Source organism: Oncorhynchus keta, chromosome 17, assembly GCF_023373465.1.
Source record: "Oncorhynchus keta strain PuntledgeMale-10-30-2019 chromosome 17, Oket_V2, whole genome shotgun sequence".
Classification (NCBI taxonomy): domain Eukaryota; kingdom Metazoa; phylum Chordata; class Actinopteri; order Salmoniformes; family Salmonidae; genus Oncorhynchus; species Oncorhynchus keta.
The window spans coordinates 61,569,487-61,589,878 of record NC_068437.1 but is presented as its reverse complement, the minus strand read 5'-3'; the positions used below and the strand labels follow the sequence as shown (position 1 = coordinate 61,589,878).

General features: G+C 41.5%; 4 protein-coding genes and 1 long non-coding RNA gene across 45 annotated transcripts in view; 3 read left to right on the top strand and 2 right to left on the bottom strand.

Moving 5' to 3' along the window:
• The window catches only part of myrf (myelin regulatory factor), a 138,775-nt gene extending 128,945 nt beyond the window's left edge, over nt 1–9,830 (top strand). For 5 of the 6 annotated variants that reach the window (XM_052466956.1, XM_052466958.1, XM_052466957.1 and 2 more), the window contains exons 22-25: nt 2,970–3,075; nt 3,249–3,323; nt 3,418–8,901; nt 8,934–9,830. In XM_052466956.1, the coding sequence (XP_052322916.1) occupies nt 2,970–3,075; nt 3,249–3,323; nt 3,418–3,510 (274 nt within the window). In that variant the 3' untranslated portion in view covers nt 3,511–8,901; nt 8,934–9,830. Of the gene's footprint in view, nt 1–2,969; nt 3,076–3,248; nt 3,324–3,417 lie in introns of all 6 variants that reach the window. The other variant, XM_052466954.1, reaches the window with a different exon arrangement.
• Nucleotides 5,922–7,923, bottom strand: LOC127908450 (zinc finger protein 814-like). 22 transcript variants are annotated; one of them, XM_052466977.1, is made up of 3 exons: nt 6,907–7,923; nt 6,521–6,682; nt 6,023–6,070 (listed from the first exon to the last, which is right to left on the bottom strand). In XM_052466977.1, the coding sequence occupies exons 1-3, from the start codon at nt 7,921–7,923 to the stop codon at nt 6,023–6,025; spliced, it is 1,227 nt and encodes a 408-aa protein (XP_052322937.1). The 22 variants fall into 22 exon arrangements, with proteins under 22 accessions (XP_052322924.1, XP_052322937.1, XP_052322940.1 ...); XM_052466966.1 differs by lacking the exon at nt 6,023–6,070 and adding an exon at nt 6,163–6,296 and having other exon boundaries at nt 6,521–6,548; nt 6,655–7,923; XM_052466975.1 differs by lacking the exon at nt 6,023–6,070 and adding an exon at nt 6,163–6,386 and having other exon boundaries at nt 6,655–6,682.
• Nucleotides 9,565–10,660, bottom strand: LOC127908451 (uncharacterized). 15 transcript variants are annotated; one of them, XR_008067389.1, is made up of 4 exons: nt 10,183–10,660; nt 9,995–10,040; nt 9,738–9,861; nt 9,565–9,705 (listed from the first exon to the last, which is right to left on the bottom strand). It is a non-coding gene; the product is annotated as an uncharacterized LOC127908451 (long non-coding RNA). The 15 variants fall into 15 exon arrangements; XR_008067403.1 differs by lacking the exon at nt 9,565–9,705 and having other exon boundaries at nt 9,755–9,783; nt 9,820–9,861; XR_008067401.1 differs by lacking the exon at nt 9,565–9,705 and adding an exon at nt 9,875–9,896 and having other exon boundaries at nt 9,761–9,843; nt 9,985–10,040.
• Nucleotides 10,661–11,165: 505 nt separating this feature from the next.
• tmem258 (transmembrane protein 258) lies at nt 11,166–14,251 on the top strand. The gene is made up of 4 exons (XM_035790161.2): nt 11,166–11,327; nt 13,336–13,445; nt 13,762–13,891; nt 14,115–14,251. The coding sequence occupies exons 1-3, from the start codon at nt 11,325–11,327 to the stop codon at nt 13,886–13,888; spliced, it is 240 nt and encodes a 79-aa protein (XP_035646054.1). The 5' UTR covers nt 11,166–11,324; the 3' UTR covers nt 13,889–13,891; nt 14,115–14,251.
• Nucleotides 14,252–17,179: 2,928 nt separating this feature from the next.
• On the top strand, nt 17,180–20,078 carry gatd1 (glutamine amidotransferase class 1 domain containing 1). The gene is made up of 7 exons (XM_052466952.1): nt 17,180–17,348; nt 17,668–17,744; nt 17,841–17,946; nt 18,146–18,253; nt 18,652–18,746; nt 18,875–18,968; nt 19,631–20,078. The coding sequence occupies exons 1-7, from the start codon at nt 17,300–17,302 to the stop codon at nt 19,744–19,746; spliced, it is 645 nt and encodes a 214-aa protein (XP_052322912.1). The 5' UTR covers nt 17,180–17,299; the 3' UTR covers nt 19,747–20,078.
• Nucleotides 20,079–20,392: the final 314 nt, after the last annotated feature.

The window sequence follows — 20,392 nt, the reverse complement described above, 5'->3', positions numbered from 1 at the left end:
CAGCTACAGTATATCTACCGTTCTGACAGCTACAGTATATCTACCATTCACCTGACAGCTACAGTATATCTACCGTTCTGACAGCTACAGTATATCTACCGTTCTGACAGCTACAGTATATCTACCGTTCTGACAGCTACAGTATATCTACCATTCACCTGACAGCTACAGTATATCTACCGTTCTGACAGCTACAGTATATCTACCGTTCACCTGACAGCTACAGTATATCTACCATTCTGACAGCTACAGTATATCTACCATTCACCTGACAGCTACAGTATATCTACCATTCACCTGACAGCTACAGTATATCTACCGTTCTGACAGCTACAGTATATCTACCATTCTGACAGCTACAGTATATCTACCATTCACCTGACAGCTACAGTATATCTACCATTCACCTGACAGCTACAGTATATCTACCGTTCTGACAGCTACAGTATATCTACCATTCTGACAGCTACAGTATATCTACCATTCACCTGACAGCTACAGTATATCTACCATTCACCTGACAGCTACAGTATATCTACCGTTCTGACAGCTACAGTATATCTACCGTTCTGACAGCTACAGTATATCTACCATTCTGACAGCTACAGTATATCTACCGTTCTGACAGCTACAGTATATCTACCATTCTGACAGCTACAGTATATCTACCGTTCTGACAGCTACAGTATATCTACCGTTCTGACAGCTACAGTATATCTACCATTCTGACAGCTACAGTATATCTACCGTTCTGACAGCTACAGTATATCTACCATTCTGACAGCTACAGTATATCTACCGTTCTGACAGCTACAGTATATCTACCATTCTGACAGCTACAGTATATCTACCATTCACCTGACAGCTACAGTATATCTACCGTTCTGACAGCTACAGTATATCTACCATTCACCTGACAGCTACAGTATATCTACCGTTCTGACAGCTACAGTATATCTACCATTCTGACAGCTACAGTATATCTACCGTTCTGACAGCTACAGTATATCTACCGTTCTGACAGCTACAGTATATCTACCGTTCTGACAGCTACAGTATATCTACCATTCACCTGACAGCTACAGTATATCTACCATTCACCTGACAGCTACAGTATATCTACCGTTCTGACAGCTACAGTATATCTACCATTCACCTGACAGCTACAGTATATCTACCATTCACCTGACAGCTACAGTATATCTACCATTCTGACAGCTACAGTATATCTACCGTTCTGACAGCTACAGTATATCTACCATTCACCTGACAGCTACAGTATATCTACCATTCACCTGACAGCTACAGTATATCTACCATTCACCTGACAGCTACAGTATATCTACCATTCTGACAGCTACAGTATATCTACCATTCACCTGACAGCTACAGTATATCTACCATTCACCTGACAGCTACAGTATATCTACCGTTCTGACAGCTACAGTATATCTACCATTCACCTGACAGCTACAGTATATCTACCATTCACCTGACAGCTACAGTATATCTACCATTCACCTGACAGCTACAGTATATCTACCGTTCTAACAGCTACAGTATATCTACCATTCTAACAGCTACAGTATATCTACCGTTCTAACAGCTACAGTATATCTACCGTTCTAACAGCTACAGTATATCTACCATTCTAACAGCTACAGTATATCTACCATTCTAACAGCTACAGTATATCTACCATTCTAACAGCTACAGTATATCTACCGTTCTAACAGCTACAGTATATCTACCATTCTAACAGCTACAGTATATCTACCATTCTAACAGCTACAGTATATCTACCGTTCTAACAGCTACAGTATATCTACCATTCTAACAGCTACAGTATATCTACCGTTCTAACAGCTACAGTATATCTACCGTTCTAACAGCTACAGTATATCTACCATTCTAACAGCTACAGTATATCTACCATTCTAACAGCTACAGTATATCTACCATTCTAACAGCTACAGTATATCTACCGTTCTAACAGCTACAGTATATCTCCCATTCACCTGACAGCTACAGTATATCTACCATTCTGACAGCTACAGTATATCTACCATTCACCTGACAGCTACAGTATATCTACCATTCACCTGACAGCTACAGTATATATACCGTTCTAACAGCTACAGTATATCTATCGTTCTGACAGCTACAGTATATCTACCGTTCTGACAGCTACAGTATATCTACCATTCACCTGACAGCTACAGTATATCTACCGTTCACCTGACAGCTACAGTATATCTACCATTCTGACAGCTACAGTATATCTACCGTTCTGACAGCTACAGTATATCTACCATTCACCTGACAGCTACAGTATATCTACCATTCACCTGACAGCTACAGTATATCTACCATTCTGACAGCTACAGTATATCTACCATTCACCTGACAGCTACAGTATATCTACCATTCACCTGACAGCTACAGTATATCTACCATTCACCTGACAGCTACAGTATATCTACCGTTCTAACAGCTACAGTATATCTACCATTCTGACAGCTACAGTATATCTACCGTTCTGACAGCTACAGTATATCTACCATTCACCTGACAGCTACAGTATATCTACCATTCTGACAGCTACAGTATATCTACCATTCACCTGACAGCTACAGTATATCTACCGTTCTGACAGCTACAGTATATCTACCATTCACCTGACAGCTACAGTATATCTACCATTCTGACAGCTACAGTATATCTACCGTTCTGACAGCTACAGTATATCTACCATTCACCTGACAGCTACAGTATATCTACCATTCACCTGACAGCTACAGTATATCTACCATTCACCTGACAGCTACAGTATATCTACCATTCACCTGACAGCTACAGTATATCTCCCGTTCACACACATGCAACTGCCAGGCACACCATCTCGTGGATATTTCCAATGATAAGATCAATAGTACAAACAACATTATATTCCTCCCTCCCATCCTCAGATCCAGCGTCAGCGTGTGGGTCAAACAGTGTGCAGTCACCAGAGGACGTCTGTGTCCTGACCACAGAGAGACAGAGCTCTACGCTGGAGAAAGGACAGCTACTGAGGTTCATCTACACACTACCATCATAAAACAATAGAGATGTTTTGGGGGTCAATTCCACTTCAACTGACATTATAATACTTCCCTAATTAACTGTGGAATTGACCCCAATACCCCTGTTACTGACTTCCCAGTTTATGGAGCTACTGACTGACCTCTTGACCTCTTTCTCCTCAGGGGACAGATCACCTGTGGTCAGTATCTGTACTGTCATTCCAGGACGTTACCTATCACTTCAGAGTGGCCAAGTCTGTGAGTCTTGAATATAAACACATTTGACCATTTACAATCTTTATGAAAGTTGCTTCCTCTAAACTTCACCTCTGCACTCTTCTCCTTCTGGCAGAGTGAAGTGAGGTGTGACGTAGAGGAGGAGAACGTATTTACCACACCGCCACACTCTGACTTCTACTTCCTCATACAAAGCAGCTGCTCGTGAGAGGAGAGGAAACTAAGCATGCAAACTAGTATGCTGCTTTGAACGTTTCCCCTGACTGACCCAGGGTATCTTAACTACTACACCTCCTATCCCATCTCTCTCTCTCTCCTCTCTCCTCTCTCCTCTCTCCCTGGCTCTTTCCTTCCAATAGGTGATCTAAAAACTATTTGCTCTGCTCTCAAACTTATGAGAGAGGCATGATTGTGGAACTGTATCCACCCAAGCTCCTATGCCGTATATGATGTGATACGCATGTCTATCATGATGATTTACACTTACAGGGCATTCGGGAAAGTATTCAGACCCCTTGACTTTTTCCAGATTTTGTTACGTTACAACCTTATTCAAAAAAAAGTTAGGTTTTTTTTGCGTTGTCTTGGCTGTGTGCTTAGGGTCGTTGTCCTGTTGGAAGGTGAACCTTCTCCCCAGTCTGGGGTCCTGAGCGCTCTGGAGCAGGTTTTCATCAAGGATCTCTCTGTATTTTGCTCCATTTATCTTTCCCTCGATCATGCCTAGTCTCCCAGTCCCTGGTGCTGAAAAACATCCTCACAGCATGTTGCTGCCACCACCATGCTTCCCCAGTAGGGATGGTCCCAGGTTTCCTCCAGACGCTTGGCATTCAAGCCAAAGAGTTCAATCTTGGTTTCATCAGACCAGAGAAGGATGATCAATGGAAACAGGATGTACCTGAACTTTAGAGTCTCATAGCAAAGGGTCTGAATACTTATGTAAATAAGATATTTCTGTTTTTGTTTCTTTTATACTTTTGCCAAAAAAAAATCTAAAAACCAGTTTTTTGCTTCGTCATTATGTGGTATTGTGTGCAGATTGATGACGGGGAGAAAAACGATTTAATCCATTTTAGAATAATGTTTTAACGTAACAAAATGTGGAAAAAGTCAAGGGGTGTGAATACTTTCTGAATGCACTGTATATTATGTCTTAATAACTATGTTTTTTTGCCAATTTATAGCATCCTTACACATTTTACTGAACTGGTTTTCTTATCTACACTCTAACCTTTCCTAATGACTGAAAACAAAACCCTGTTTTGAACTAATGGTTTAATGTTTAATGGAAATTCCATTTGGTTCTAGAACACTGTGGCTTAGTCCCAAATGGAACCTCCTTCACTCTATTGTGTACTAAATAGGGAATAGGGTACCATTTGGGCGCAGGCTATGCCTCAGCAAACAGCTGATCTCAGTGGCGTATCATGAGTAACGTTATTACGTACCGGGCTGCTTTATTCTGGGTCAGATTGATTTACTCACTGGATGCGTCCAAATGGAACCCTATTCCCTATATAGTACACTACTTTAGACCAGAGCCCTATAGAACCCTATTCCCTATATAGTGCACTACTTTAGACCAGAGCCCTATAGAACCATATTCCCTATATAGTGCACTACTTTAGACCAGAGCCCTATGGAACCCTATTCCCTATACAGTGCACTACTTTAGACCAGAGCCCTATAGAACCCTATTCCCTATATAGTGCACTACTTTAGACCAGAGCCCTATAGAACCATATTCCCTATATAGTGCACTACTTTAGACCAGAGCCCTATAGAACCCTATTCCCTATATAGTGCACTACTTTAGACCAAAGCCCTATAGAACCCTATTCCCTACATAGTGCACTACTTTAGACCAGAGCCCTATTGAACCCTATTCCCTATACAGTGCACTACTTTAGACCAGAGCCCTATAGAACCCTATTCCCTACATAGTGCACTACTTTAGACCAGAGCCCTATGGAACCCTATTCCCTATATAGTGCACTACTTTAGACCAAAGCCCTATAGAACCCTATTCCCTATATAGTGCACTACTTTAGACCAAAGCCCTATAGAACCCTATTCCCTACATAGTGCACTACTTTAGACCAGAGCCCTATAGAACCCTATTCCCTATATAGTGCACTACTTTAGACCAGAGCCCTATAGAACCCTATTCCCTATATAGTGCACTACTTTAGACCAAAGCCCTATAGAACCCTATTCCCTATATAGTGCACTACTTTAGACCAAAGCCCTATAGAACCCTATTCCCTATATAGTGCACTACTTTAGACCAAATCCCTATAGAACCCTATTCCCTATATAGTGCACTACTTTAGACCAGAGCCCTATAGAACCCCATTCCCTGTAGTGCATAAATAGGTCGCTAGCTGATCCACGAAGGCCAATGTTATATAAAGAAACACATTTTAATTTTAAATGCATTGATTCACAGGAGTAAATCCATTTTATATCTACAAGGAATGACTCGCCATGATAAGACTGGATATCAACTCAGATAACTGGGAACATCGCACAATGCTGAGGATAAACACTATACACTTTATAAGAACCATATTTTTTTAAATACACAGTATGGCTCTACAATGTATGATCTCAGCAGCACAGCTACACTGTATAATCTGGAACACTGTATATACACTGTATAATCTGGAACACTGTATAATCTGGAACACTGTACTGGAACCATAGAGTTAGAATAATTCTAATTATATGACTGGATGGAACACTGTATATACACTGTATAATCTGGAACACTGTATGATCTGGAACACTGTATATACACTGTATGATCTGGAACACTGTATAATCTGGAACACTGTACTGGAACCATAGAGTTAGAATAATTCTAATTATATGACTGGATGGAACACTGTATATACACTGTATAATCTGGAACACTGTACTGGAACCATAGAGTTAGAATAATTCTAATTATATGACTGGATGGAACACTGTATATACACTGTATGATCTGGAACACTGTATGATCTGGAACACTGTATATACACTGTATGATCTGGAACACTGTATGATCTGGAACACTGTATGATCTGGAACACTGTATATACACTGTATGATCTGGAACACTGTATATACACTGTATGATCTGGAACACTGTATATACACTGTATGATCTGGAACACTGTATATACACTGTATGATCTGGAACACTGTATGATCTGGAACACTGTATATACATTTACATTTATGATCTGGAACACTGTATATACACTGTATGATCTGGAACACTGTATATACACTGTATGATCTGGAACACTGTATATACACTGTATGATCTGGAACACTGTATGATCTGGAACACTGTATATACATTTACATTTATGATCTGGAACACTGTATATACACTGTATGATCTGGAACACTGTATATACACTGTATGATCTGGAATACTGTATGATCTGGAACACTGTATATACACTGTATAATCTGGAACACTGTATATACACTGTATGATCTGGAACACTGTATGATCTGGAACACTGTATATACACTGTATGATCTGGAACACTGTATATACACTGTATGATCTGGAACACTGTATGATCTGGAACACTGTATATACATTTACATTTATGATCTGGAACACTGTATATACACTGTATGATCTGGAACACTGTATATACACTGTATGATCTGGAACACTGTATATACACTGTATGATCTGGAACACTGTATGATCTGGAACACTGTATATACATTTACATTTATGATCTGGAACACTGTATATACACTGTATGATCTGGAACACTGTATATACACTGTATGATCTGGAACACTGTATATACACTGTATGATCTGGAATACAGTATGATCTGGAACACTGTATATACACTGTATGATCTGGAACACTGTATATACACTGTATGATCTGGAACACTGTATGATCTGGAACACTGTATATACATTTACATTTATGATCTGGAACACTGTATATACACTGTATGATCTGGAACACTGTATATACACTGTATGATCTGGAACACTGTATATACACTGTATAATCTGGAACACTGTATATACACTGTATGATCTGGAACACTGTATGATTTGGAACACTGTATGATCTGGAACACTGTATATACACTGTATAATCTGGAACACTGTATATACACTGTATAATCTGGAACACTGTATGATCTGGAACACTGTATGATCTGGAACACTGTATATACACTGTATAATCTGGAACACTGTATATACACTGTATAATCTGGAACACTGTAAATACACTGTATGATCTAGAACACTGTATGATCTGGAACACTGTATGATCTGGAACACTGTATATACACTGTATGATCTGGAACACTGTATATACACTGTATGATCTGGAACACTGTATATACACTGTATGATCTGGAACACTGTATATACACTGTATGATCTGGAACACTGTATGATCTGGAACACTGTATATACACTGTATGATCTGGAACACTGTATGATCTGGAACACTGTATATACACTGTATGATCTGGAACACTGTATGATCTGGAACACTGTATATACACTGTATGATCTGGAACACTGTATGATCTGGAACACTGTATATACACTGTATGATCTCAGCAGCTGATAACTGCATCCATTGTTCAGGTCCAACACTGACTATATGTTTGAAGAACAATGAAAATACTTAGTACACTGTAACTTGCCCACTGGAAACTTAGTACACGGTAACTCACTGACTGGACCACTAGCAAATACTACATTTGTGTTTTAGACAAAGTACTTTCTTAGCTACATGTATGTTAACTTTACATGCTTGAATTGTAGAAGATTGGCGATTTCTTTCTGCTCTCGATGATGATGTTGATAACCCACACAAATACCAACATCTGAATGGTGTTTTTTAAACCACCGGTGCCTTATCTTTCTCTACAAGAAGGCTGGCTTATCTAAAGACAGAAGCAGCTCATGGACTTGATTGAATGCTGATTGATTGAATGCTGTTCGTGTTTGAGCCACAGAGTGTTTAAAATCCTATTTATTTAAACTAACAAAAGGTGTCCATTTTGTGACATGGCCTTGTGTAACTGAAGGAGAAAAAGGTTTGGCCAGAAGCCACGCGAGCAGCCTACTGAAAGGGTTAGGGTTAGGGAGTGATGGATTTATACACTGGAGTATTGTATTAGTCTAGCCTTTCCATTCATTGCTCTGAACATGTGTAACGCTTTTCGTCTTCCCCTCCCTGACGGGAAACAACACCCTTTCCCTTCAGCCGTGTTTATAACTAATATCTCCTCTGGAAAACACACCTCTTCACATGTACTCTGTTATTAGCCTATACTTTTTGTAGTGATATCTTTTCCTTACTCACTGACCACTGTCCTCTTTGAAACAACATTGATTTTGTTCCTCATATGTCATGGAATACAGAACTAGTATATACATGTATTAGTATGTGATGAAGGACCCCTTTGGATATTATCTGGTATCTGAATATCTCAAGTTAAATACTTATTCCCATCTCAAGTTCAGAATGCACCATCTCTCTCCGATACAGAGACCTGGGCCCGTTTTCAGAAATCGCCTTAGAGTGGGAGTGCTGATCTAGGATCAGGTCTCAGGGTAGGAGTGCTGATCTAGGATCAGTTCTCAGGATAGGAGTGCTGGTCTAGGATCAGTTCTCAGGGTAGGAGTGCTGGTCTAGTATCAGGTCTCAGGATAGGAGTGCTGGTCTAGGATCAAGTTCCCATTGTCGATGTCCCCCAAAAATATATTTGATCACAAATACAGGCCCCTGGTTGGTTGAAACAGATGTATTGACACAAGATCCCTCTGACCAGTATGTGTTTAATCTTACCTGACCTGTCATGTCATAAGAAATCTAAATTCAAAAAACAAATAATCAAATGAATATACTTAATTGAAGATGACACAATATAAACATATAGTATTATACTGTATTACCAATATGATTTTGCCATACATGAGTACAGTGTACTGTTTGTTGTAGCTTATTCATAATGCACCAGCCAGCCTTTATAGTGACACCAGCATAGTAAGTGTAGTTTAGCACTGTATATACGGACTGCTTAATGCTCTGATGGTGTTTCCAACTGGTTCCAACTGGTTCCAACCGGTTTCAAATGGTTCCAACTGGTTCCAACCGGTTTCAACCAGTTCCAACTGGTTTCAACTGGTATAGAAGCTGATTACGTGTTACTATGTAGCTTCATTTTGTAACAATCTATGCTCCTTTTTTTATGTTCTTGTTTTATCACTATAATGTTTACTCCTTATTACTGTTGTATCATTAATATGTAAATGTTGTTTTATGAAATTATATGCCAATCAAAATCACTATTCTCCTTTTACCTGTGTCGCTGAGAAAGAAAACACATGGGCGTGTGCACGCACACACCTCAATACACACACACACACCTCAATACACACACACACCTCAATACACACACACACACCTCAATACACACACACACACCTCAATACACACACACACACCTCAATACACACACACACACACCTCAATACACACACACACCTCAATACACACACACACCTCACACACACACACCTCAATACACACACACACACCTCAATACACACACACACACAATACACACACACCTACACACAACACACAAACACACACACCTCAATCAATACACACACACACACACACCTCAATACACACACACCTCAATACACACACACACACCTCAATACACACACACACACCTCAATACAATACACACACACACACCTCAATACACACACACACCTCAATACACACACACACACACACCTCAATACACACACACACACACACACTCAACACACACACACACCTCAACACACACACCTCAATACACACACACACACACACACACCTCAATACACACACACACACACCTCAATACACACACACACACACCTCAATACACACACACACACACACACCTCAATACACACACCTCAATACACACACACACACACACACACACACACGACTTTCTAATTAAAACTTTACAATGAAACAAATCAAATCATTTTGAAATAGGTTTATCTTCTTACTCTAATTGGCTTAAAGCCCTTCAGAACACTAAAATACTTTAACATTGAATCACTTTGTAAAGCATATTCACCCCCTCCCTCATTCACCTCTACATGATTCCTGTTCTGCTTTAAAAGTTCTCCCTATAAATCTGTGTGCTTTTTAGTCGAACCTCTTACTTTGTTTTTAATACATGATCATGCCAGTTATTTTTAAGTCTTTGCTGTTTTTGTCTTTTTGTTTTGTTTTGAAGAGCATGTTGTCATAATATGAACGCATGCAGTAAATAAAATATTGATTGGAAACAAAATGTGTTTTGGTTGGTGGAGAGAGAGAGAGAGAGAGAGAGAGAGAGAGAGAGAGAGAGAGAGAGAGAGAGAGAGAGAGAGAGAGAGAGAGAGAGAGAGAGAGAGAGAGAGAGAGAGAGAGAGAGAGAGAGAGAGAGAGAGAGAGAGAGAGAGAGAGAGAGAGAGAGAGAGAGAGAGAGAGAGAGAGAGAGAGAGAGAGAGAGAGAGAGAGAGAGAGAGAGAGAGAGAGAGAGAGAGAGAGAGAGAGAGAGAGAGAGAGAGAGAGAGAGAGAGAGAGAGAGAGAGAGAGAGAGAGAGAGAGAGAGAGAGAGAGAGAGAGAGAGAGAGAGAGAGAGAGAGAGAGAGAGAGAGAGAGAGAGCGCTCTAAGCAGCATATCACAGCCAGGAAAGTTGTTTTATCGATTCATTTTAAGATTAGCACAATAATTTAATGTCAAATAATCTGTTTAATTATTTTGTGCTAATCTTAAAATGAATCTAATGTAAAAATCTCTGTTTCGGAATAAAAAAATGGTCAACTAAACGAAGGATTCCGCATGAAACTGTTTCTCCAGCCCGCTAGGTGGCGGCCAAGTATTTTTACGCTGCTTGAGTCGGCAGAACTGACGTGGCTCTTTACAAGTATTGGGATTCTGCAGTCGGAACAAGAAACTCAACAAAATGGTAAGTGATTTGTAGCTAATGCACACTTTTCTAAGAATAACTTGATCATGAAATGAGACTTATAGCAGCTGTGTTTTGCGATTTGTCTAAAACCCTAACATTATATGTATTCAAATGGTTGCTGTAGATAGGCATTTCCGGGTTGTAATGGCTTACTAGCCTACATTAGCTTACTAGCCCACTATTGGACGAAATGAACCTAAATTCACGTTACTCCTTAGTCCAAGGATTTTAGCTACATGTTATGTTTATTAAAATACAAATTGGTTCTGGAAACCAATACAAGCCAAATACTCAAATTAAATGGAAATGTCAATTGCGGTACGGTTCTAGAAACACAAATCCCTTTTCAGTTCACAAACGCTAAATATCAATTAATTTTTATTTATATAGCCCTTCGTACATCAGCTGATATCTCAAAGTGCTGTACAGAAACCCAGCCTAAAACCCCAAACAGCAAGCAATGCAGGTGTAAAAGCACGGTGGCTAGGAAAAACTCACTAGAAAGGCCAAAACCTAGGAAGAAACCTAGAGAGGAACCAGGCTATGTGGGGTGGCCAGTCCTCTTCTGGCTGTGCCGGGTGGAGATTATAACAGAACATGGCCAAGATGTTCAAATGTTCATAAATGACCAGCATGGTCAAATAATAGTAATTACAGTGGTTGTAGAGGGTGCAACAGGTCAGCACCTCAAGAGTAAATGTCAGTTGGCTTTTCATAGCCGTTCATTCAGAGTATCTCTACCACTCCTGCTGTCTCTAGAGAGTTGGAAACAGCAGGTCTGGGACAGGTAGCACGTACGGTGAACAGGTCAGGGTTCCATAGCTGCAGGCAGAACAGTTGAAACTGGAGCAGCAGCATGGCCAGGTGGACTGGGAACAGCAAGGAGTCATCGTGCCAGGTAGTCCTGAGGCATGGTCCTAGGGCTCAGGTCCTCCGAGAGAGCATACTTAAATTCACACAGGACACAGGATAAGACAGACACAATAGACACTTACAGTTTTGTTTTAACACAGTTGCAGCCGACAGTATTTTTCAGTGACAACAGGTTTGGTGTCTTCCGTTTCCACACAGGTGTTGAGAGAAGCAGATAACTCATTAGCGCATGAAGACAGTCAGTCCTCTGGTGTCTGTTTTCAGTAAACAAGCGCCGTAACATGGAGATATGACCGTGGGGGAAACCCTAACCATATACAAAGATGTATCCATTTAACCTTTAGGTTTTGGAAAACTATTTCTCTCCGATATGAAATATCCGTATGCTTCTAAAAACCGTACGGCAAGCGATGTGTGTTAATGTTCAGACTGAGCGTCCGGGCTGAACAGGCATTTATTCGTAGACATGTTTTTGTAAGTACATACCGGCCGTAACGGGAGTAAAAGAAGATGGTTGCTCAGCAAAACTCCATGTTTGGTGATAAATTAACTTATTAACGCTTTTTAACATATACATTTTCTGTGTAAAATGCCAACTATTTCTCGTATGACTTGATTGTAAAAAGTGCACATAAGTCATGACATCACAAGCTTTATTTTTTTGACTTGTCTAGTTTTCTGGGCGAGAGGTCTCTAACGCACAGATACTAGTTCAGCTAACCTTATTCATTAACGTTATGTCTGTAGCTAGTGAACTACGTTTTATAGCTATTCATCAGTTAAATTGACTAACATAACATGTAGCTATGTTATGATGGGAATACAGTAGCTAGCTGTGCTAATGTAGCGGGAACTATATATAGATCAAGCTTGACTCGCTACTGTAGCTAGTAAGCCAACACCAAATACAGCCTCCCACAGCCAAGGCCAAGTAAAGACCAGAGAACTTCACCTGTTATGATCAAGTCAGTCAATAAGCTTGTTGATCTGTGCATAACTCATATTTACCTAGTTAGTAAGTTGAAACCCCGTGTTTATTTACAGCTGGCAACATACCGGTCCATTTAGAAATGTGGGATATTGTCCCTAACCGGAAGTACACTGAGTGAATCTCCACATCTTCTTCCCCCAGGAGCTGGAGGCCATGACCAGATACACCAGTCCGGTGAACCCGGCAGTCTTCCCCCACCTCACTGTGGTCCTACTGGCTATCGGCATGTTCTTCACTGCGTGGTTCTTTGTGTATCCTTCTCCGTCTGTCGTCATAGTGACAGTTTGTTTGTTTTATTTATTACCATGAATCAGTGGTCTTCAAACCTGGTGAATGGGGACACTGTGAACGTGTTCCAGCCCAGGATTAACACACCAATGTCAACTAATATGCCCTGTGTCTCCCTACGACCTAGGAATGAAGAACAGGCTGAATATTCACAGAGATAATATACACTACTGTAGGTGAATATGTTGGCAATAAGTGAGAATGTTTTTGATAGACTGGATGTAACGGTGGGTGGGTCTGTTGTGTACCACTGTGATTAGCACCATAACTCTCTCCCAGCTACGAGGTAACGTCCACTAAATACACCAGAGACGTGTTCAAAGAGCTGCTCATCTCCCTGGTGGCGTCTCTCTTCATGGGCTTCGGAGTGCTGTTTCTGTTACTGTGGGTCGGCATCTATGTCTGACGGGTAAGGAAACGAGAGACTTGTGCTGCATTCATGATGAGTCGGAACCTCGTGACTTAAATGTATTTCTGTAGAGCTTCCTATTGGTCGGATTCTTTCCAAGTGGGGAAACTCTGACGAGTGTTAACTCTTTACAACGAGTTTCCAAGTTGGACATTTCTCCATTTCCGAGTTCTGACACTCGTTCACCATAGTGTTTATGGTCCCTGTGTGTTTCCTGTTACAGATTGTTATATTGCCAAATGAAGAAGACCATTCCAGTGGAACAGAAGGACATCGTGAAGTGGGCTCCACCACAGGAGATGGACAAGAGGGTGGGGATCGGGGTTGCCTTTCACTAAATAAAGAGACATTTGTACAAAACTGCGTCATTTCTACTGGTAATAATAATAATAATAGTAATGAAAGGAGGCAGCCTGTGTGTTTTTGTTTTTAAAGGTCCTTATTACAAATCTGTGTTGATTCCAGGTAGGTTTCAAAATGTGAATAATGAAAGATGGAAACCCACACCCTATCTAAAGAGGAATAAATCCCAAACTGAGGCTTCAATGCTCAATGTAGAAAAGCCATTTGGTATCAAATCATAAGCAGTTTTTATTTTTTATTAATGCACTTTTCCTCGCTCAACTTTTGGGCACTACGATGTCCAAATAAAACTTATTTTGCTTCTGTATTTAAGCCTCAGTTTTGGATTTATACCTCATCTTTACTGGTGAACTTGTGACCGAATCGGAGTGAGCCAGCCTATTGGTGCTTTGCAAGTGGCTTCATTAGTCCCAGGACTGTAGTAGAAATAGATCACCACTAGGTGGTGCTAGAGACATCTCCCAGAGGGCACCGCTGTGAATCTGAATTGCATTGCCTGGATTCCTCACACCCTCTCCTCTTCCTTCTCAAAACACCATTGGATGAGGTCAGACCTTTGACCTTCGTGTGAAATGAGTTTTAAGGATGTGAGGAATCAATGCAATTCAGATTGTCCCCAATAAGTCAGTGATTGCGGCATTATTTTTTATCCTCAAGTTAGTAGTAGTGACAACTGCCGAGACACATCTCATTCACAAAGGTGACATGACTGTTCAGGAAAGAATCTGGTGCTTCCAGATCGTCATGCCAACAGCCCTGGCATTGACATGGGAGTAGGAAGTCGAGAACATATAGGAATCTGTACTTAGAACTAAGAGCTATATCTGGACCCATAGGTCTCTGGTCAACAGTAGTGTACTATATAGGGAATAGGGCTCTGGCCTAAAGTAGTGCACTATATAGGGTTATATAGGGCTCTGGTCTAAAGTAGTGTACTATATGGGGTTCTATAGGGCCCTGCTCTAAAGTAGTGCACTATATAAGGAATAGGGTTCTATAGGGCTCTGGTCTAAAGTAGTGCACTATATAGGGTTATATAGGGCCCTGGTCTAAAGTAGTGCACTATATAGGGAATAGGGTTCTATAGGGCTTTGGTCTAAAGTAGTGCACTATATAAGGAATAGGGTTCTATAGGGCTATGGTCTAAAGTAGTGCACTATATAAGGAATAGGGTTCTATAGGGCTATGGTCTAAAGTAGTGCACTATATAGGGTTATATAGGGCCCTGGTCTAAAGTAGTGCACTATATAGGGAATAGGGTTCTATAGGGCTCTGGTCTAAAGTAGTGCACTATATAAGGAATAGGGTTCTATAGGGCTATGGTCTAAAGTAGTGCACTATATAGGGTTATATAGGGCCCTGGTCTAAAGTAGTGCACTATATAGGGAATAGGGTTCTATAGGGCTTTGGTCTAAAGTAGTGTAATATATAGGATTCTATGGAAGGTGCATCAGTTTGTCTTCTCTGTCATCCTCCCCCCTTAGGGAAGGTGCATCTACCCTGTCATCCTCCCCCCTTAGGGAAGGTGCATCAGTTTGTCTTCTCTGTCATCCTCCCCCCTTAGGGAAGGTGCATCTACCCTGTCAATCTCCCCCCTTAGGGAGGGTGCATCTACCCTGTCATCCTCCCCCCTTAGGGAAGGTGCATCAGTTTGTCTCTCCTGTCATCCTCCCCCCTTAGGGAAGGTGCATCAGTTTTTCTCTCCTGTCATCCTCCCCCCTTAGGGAAGGTGCATCAGTTTTGTCTTCCCTGTCATCCTCCCCCCTTAGGGAAGGTGCATCAGTTTTGTCTTCCCTGTCATCCTCCCCCCTTAGGGAGGGTGCATCAGTTTGTCTTCTCTGTCATCCTCCCCCCTTAGGGAAGGTGCATCAGTTTTGTCTTCCCTGTCATCCTCCCCCCTTAGGGAAGGTGCATCAGTTTTGTCTTCCCTGTCATCCTCCCCCCTTAGGGAGGGTGCATCTACCCTGTCATCCTCCCCCCTTAGGGAAGGTGCATCAGTTTGTCTCTCCTGTCATCCTCCCCCCTTAGGGAAGGTGCATCAGTTTTGTCTTCCCTGTCATCCTCCCCCCTTAGGGAGGGTGCATCTACCCTGTCATTCTCCCCCCTTAGGGAAGGTGCATCAGTTTGTCTTCTCTGTCATCCTCCCCCCTTAGGGAAGGTGCATCAGTTTTGTCTTCCCTGTCATCCTCCCCCCTTAGGGAGGGTGCATCTACCCTGTCATCCTCCCCCCTTAGGGAAGGTGCATCAGTTTGTCTCTCCTGTCATCCTCCCCCCTTAGGGAAGGTGCATCAGTTTTGTCTTCCCTGTCATCCTCCCCCCTTAGGGAGGGTGCATCTACCCTGTCATTCTCCCCCCTTAGGGAAGGTGCATCAGTTTTTTCTTCCCTGTCATCCTCCCCCCTTAGGGAAGGTGCATCAGTTTTATCTTCCCTGTCATCCTCCCCCCTTAGGGAGGGTGCATCTACCCTGTCATCCTCCCCCCTTAGGGAAGGTGCATCAGTTTGTCTCTCCTGTCATCCTCCCCCCCTTAGGGAAGGTGCATCAGTTTTTCTTCCCTGTCATCCTCCCCCCTTAGGGAGGGTGCATCAGTTTGTCTCTCCTGTCATCCTCCCCCCCTTAGGGAAGGTGCATTGTTTAATTTGTTTAACACTTTTCTGGTTACTACATGATTCCATATGTGGTATTTCATAGTTTTGATGTCTTAACTATTATTTTACAATGTTAAAAAAAATATTTAAAAAATTAAACCCTCGAATGAGTAGGTATGTCCAAACTTTTGACTGGTACTGTATATACATACAAAGGTTTTGTAAAGGATATTCACATCGTTTTATGCTCCCTTCACTTGCTGTACGTTAGACTTTTATTTTGAAATTCGTTCAGAGTGAAAACGGGTGTTGAACTGTCATTGGCTCGAGGAAGTTGAACTGTCATTGGCTAGAGGAAGTCAATGTTGAACTGCGATCACTTCCTGTTTTCATATTTTTTTTTTTTAGCAATGGTCTGAAGTAGCAGTCAACGGATTTGATCTTGGCAAACCACCGACATGTCTTCTAAACCCACTTGTCTAATTGTGGCCAGTGCAGCTGCACAAGGTAGGGCGTTAACACATCAACACTTCAGTCGATATGAGCGCTGCTGAACGTAACCTCATGTCATGTGACGGACACAATGAGGCTTAATATTTTCAATGAACTAGATAGCTATTGCACCCATATTAGTCATGTTTGATAGTATATTTTCTGTGTCAAAAAAAGTGAAATATGACTAATTCGGGGGCTGTACTGTTATCTTATTCCGGATTGTTGGTTTGACACAATCATTATCATATTGTACAATAATCACCATGAATGGCTCATACTGCTGCTTTAGTGGCTAGTCTGCTGTTTTAAGTTCTCTCTCTCCTCTCATTAGGAGTTTCTGCTCAGTCGTTCCATCAAGCCTTCTGTCTCTGTAGTTCAGTGTTCAACCTGCAGACTGCTACACCAGGGGTAAGATACACACAGAGATACACACGGAGATACACACGGAGATACACACACACCAAAAAAAACACACACACGATGTTGGTGCCTTGTCATTTCCAGGGCAAGCCCATAGATTTTGTCGGGGTGGATGAAACCACGGCCAGATGGATCCAAGACTTAAGCCAGAAGTCTTTTGCAACCCCAGCCAAGCTGGAGTCAATAGACGGTAAGATTATAGTATGAGCAGACGGTAAGATGTCACCTTTGTGTATTTCTCTGCCACATTCATATCCATTCATATCCAAAATCTTATCAATTGTTACACAGTAATTGAGAGGTCAGTTATTTGACTGTTAAGATACAAATGGAAATAATTTGCGTAGTCCTTTGCTGAAGGTCACGTGATGATGTCCCCTGTATTCCAGGTGCTCGGTACCAAGCTCTGCTGATTCCAGACTGTCCTGGGGCGCTCACTGACCTGGCACACAGTGGTTCTCTGGCACGCATCCTCACACACTTCGCCTCACAGCAGAGTCAGTACCCTACCCTGTGTCCCCTAGTCTCTAGTGTCGGTCTCTACAGGACAGATCCCCCGACACAGATTAGGTCTCTATTCAATCCGCTAAAGCCCAATACAAATGTAATGGTCCTGTAGAGTTGACACACAGGTCATAGGTCAGCAGACCCAGCTGGACCAGCGAGTAGTGCTCCTGCATTGGGTGGAGACTGCATTCATGGTTAACATTAAGTATCTGCCGGCTCAATCAGAAATGACCTTTTTACATTTCTATCGCACAGCGATCCAGATCCGACAGGGGCCTCAGCTAAATCTTGGGACTCAAAAAAGTTTAAGAAACTAATACTGTGAAACATTGTTGCATGGTTTGTGAGATGTTGTTTTACATGACACGACCATGTCTGACCCTACCAGAGGCGGTGTGCGCTATAGGACAAGGGGTATCTGGTCTGTGCTGTGCCATAGTAGAGGGACAGAAGTGGATCTTCACAGGCTACAGTCTCACTGGGGTTAGTCTCTAAGGGAGGGGGGATAACACCACATTCCAAATTCATGAAAGCCAATAATATACCTGATTTGCTAGAATAGATCTGGTTACTCGTGTCATACAACTTCCATTCTCCCGGTTGTGTTCCAGCCGTCTGTGTTTGAGTTGGTGAGGAGCCCAGACTTTGCCAACCTGCCTCTGATCGTGGAGGACTTCGTCAAGGACAGCGGAGGATCGTACACCGGTGAGTGTGGAGGGAGATAACTGGTATTTTTGTGGCAGACGATTTGGGCAAATGATCAATAAGTAGGGTTGCAAAATTCTGGTAACTTTCCCCCAAAATCCAAGTTGAAACAGTCCCAGAATCAGGAAGCAATACATCCAGAATACTTACAAACCAGAATTTCTGGGAAACCTGTTTTTTTTTTTTTGTGTGTGAGTAGAATTGCCACCCTATCAGTAGATCATATTGATTGGCTTCCTGCCATGTTGGTCCTTCTGTAGCTCAGTTGGTAGAGCATGGCGCTTGTAACGCCAGGGTAGTGGGTTCGATTCCCGGGACCACCCATACGTAGAATGTATGCACACATGACTGTAAGTCGCTTTGGATAAAAGCGTCTGCTAAATGGCATATATTATTATTATTATATTATGTACTAACTAGGATATTATTATTATTATTAAAACATTATATTATATTATTATATTATTATTATTAGATGTTCAACACAACTCCAGAATAGTGCAGAGATCTGATTTGGTCTCATGTCTCTACACAAGGAAGTGATGTTTAACACGGCAGGAAGCCAATCAATATGACTGACGTGGATGTTTTAGTTTTGTGTCTCAAGCAACGACAGCAAAAAGATGTAACCTGACAAATTTCTATCGCTGTCGTTTTCCCAGCGAGCCAGGAGGATGCCGTGCATGTAGTGATCGACAGACACCTGGTGACCGGACAGAACATCCTGTCTACGTCAGTCGCTGTCAATAACCTCATCATGCTCTGTAATGGAAAGTAACAGGTTTCCTGTTCTGCTATGTAGGGACCAAGCTAAAAAGCCTGGGGCCGGGGATTCAATCCGATCATGCTTTGATGGCTATGCGCCGTTTTTAAAAAAGGTAATCAGCCATTGAATCATGAATGCGATGCCTTTTAAGGAGCTACTGCCTTTTAAGGAGCTACTGCCTTTTAAGGAGCTACTGCCTTTTAAGGAGCTACTGCCTTTGAAAAGCAACGAATCCATTTGGAAAATGGCCAATTTGGTGTCGATTATGAGTTAGAAACAGTTGTTCTACTGTCAAAATTGACAAAAGTGTAAATAAAATAAAAAAGTGTCTATTTACTCACTAACAGCTGCTGTGATTGCTCTCTATCCAATAGAAAAAACTGTGACCGACCTGCCCAGCAGCTCCAAGACAATTCGCACATTTTTTTTTTTTTACCTGAGAAATACTGCACCAAAAACCTTTTTTAGATGTAAAATTACACAACTATAACATCCTCGACAAAAACGTCTACATTTATTACAGATTTATTGAGTTATCTTAGATTTAATCTGGGGATTTTCAGGAAGTGAAATAGGCTTCGTGGGGGGAGACATACAGCATTAACTAAACCTCGGAATCAGTCAGGAAACACCTCCAAAACTGAAATCTGTTTCTCTA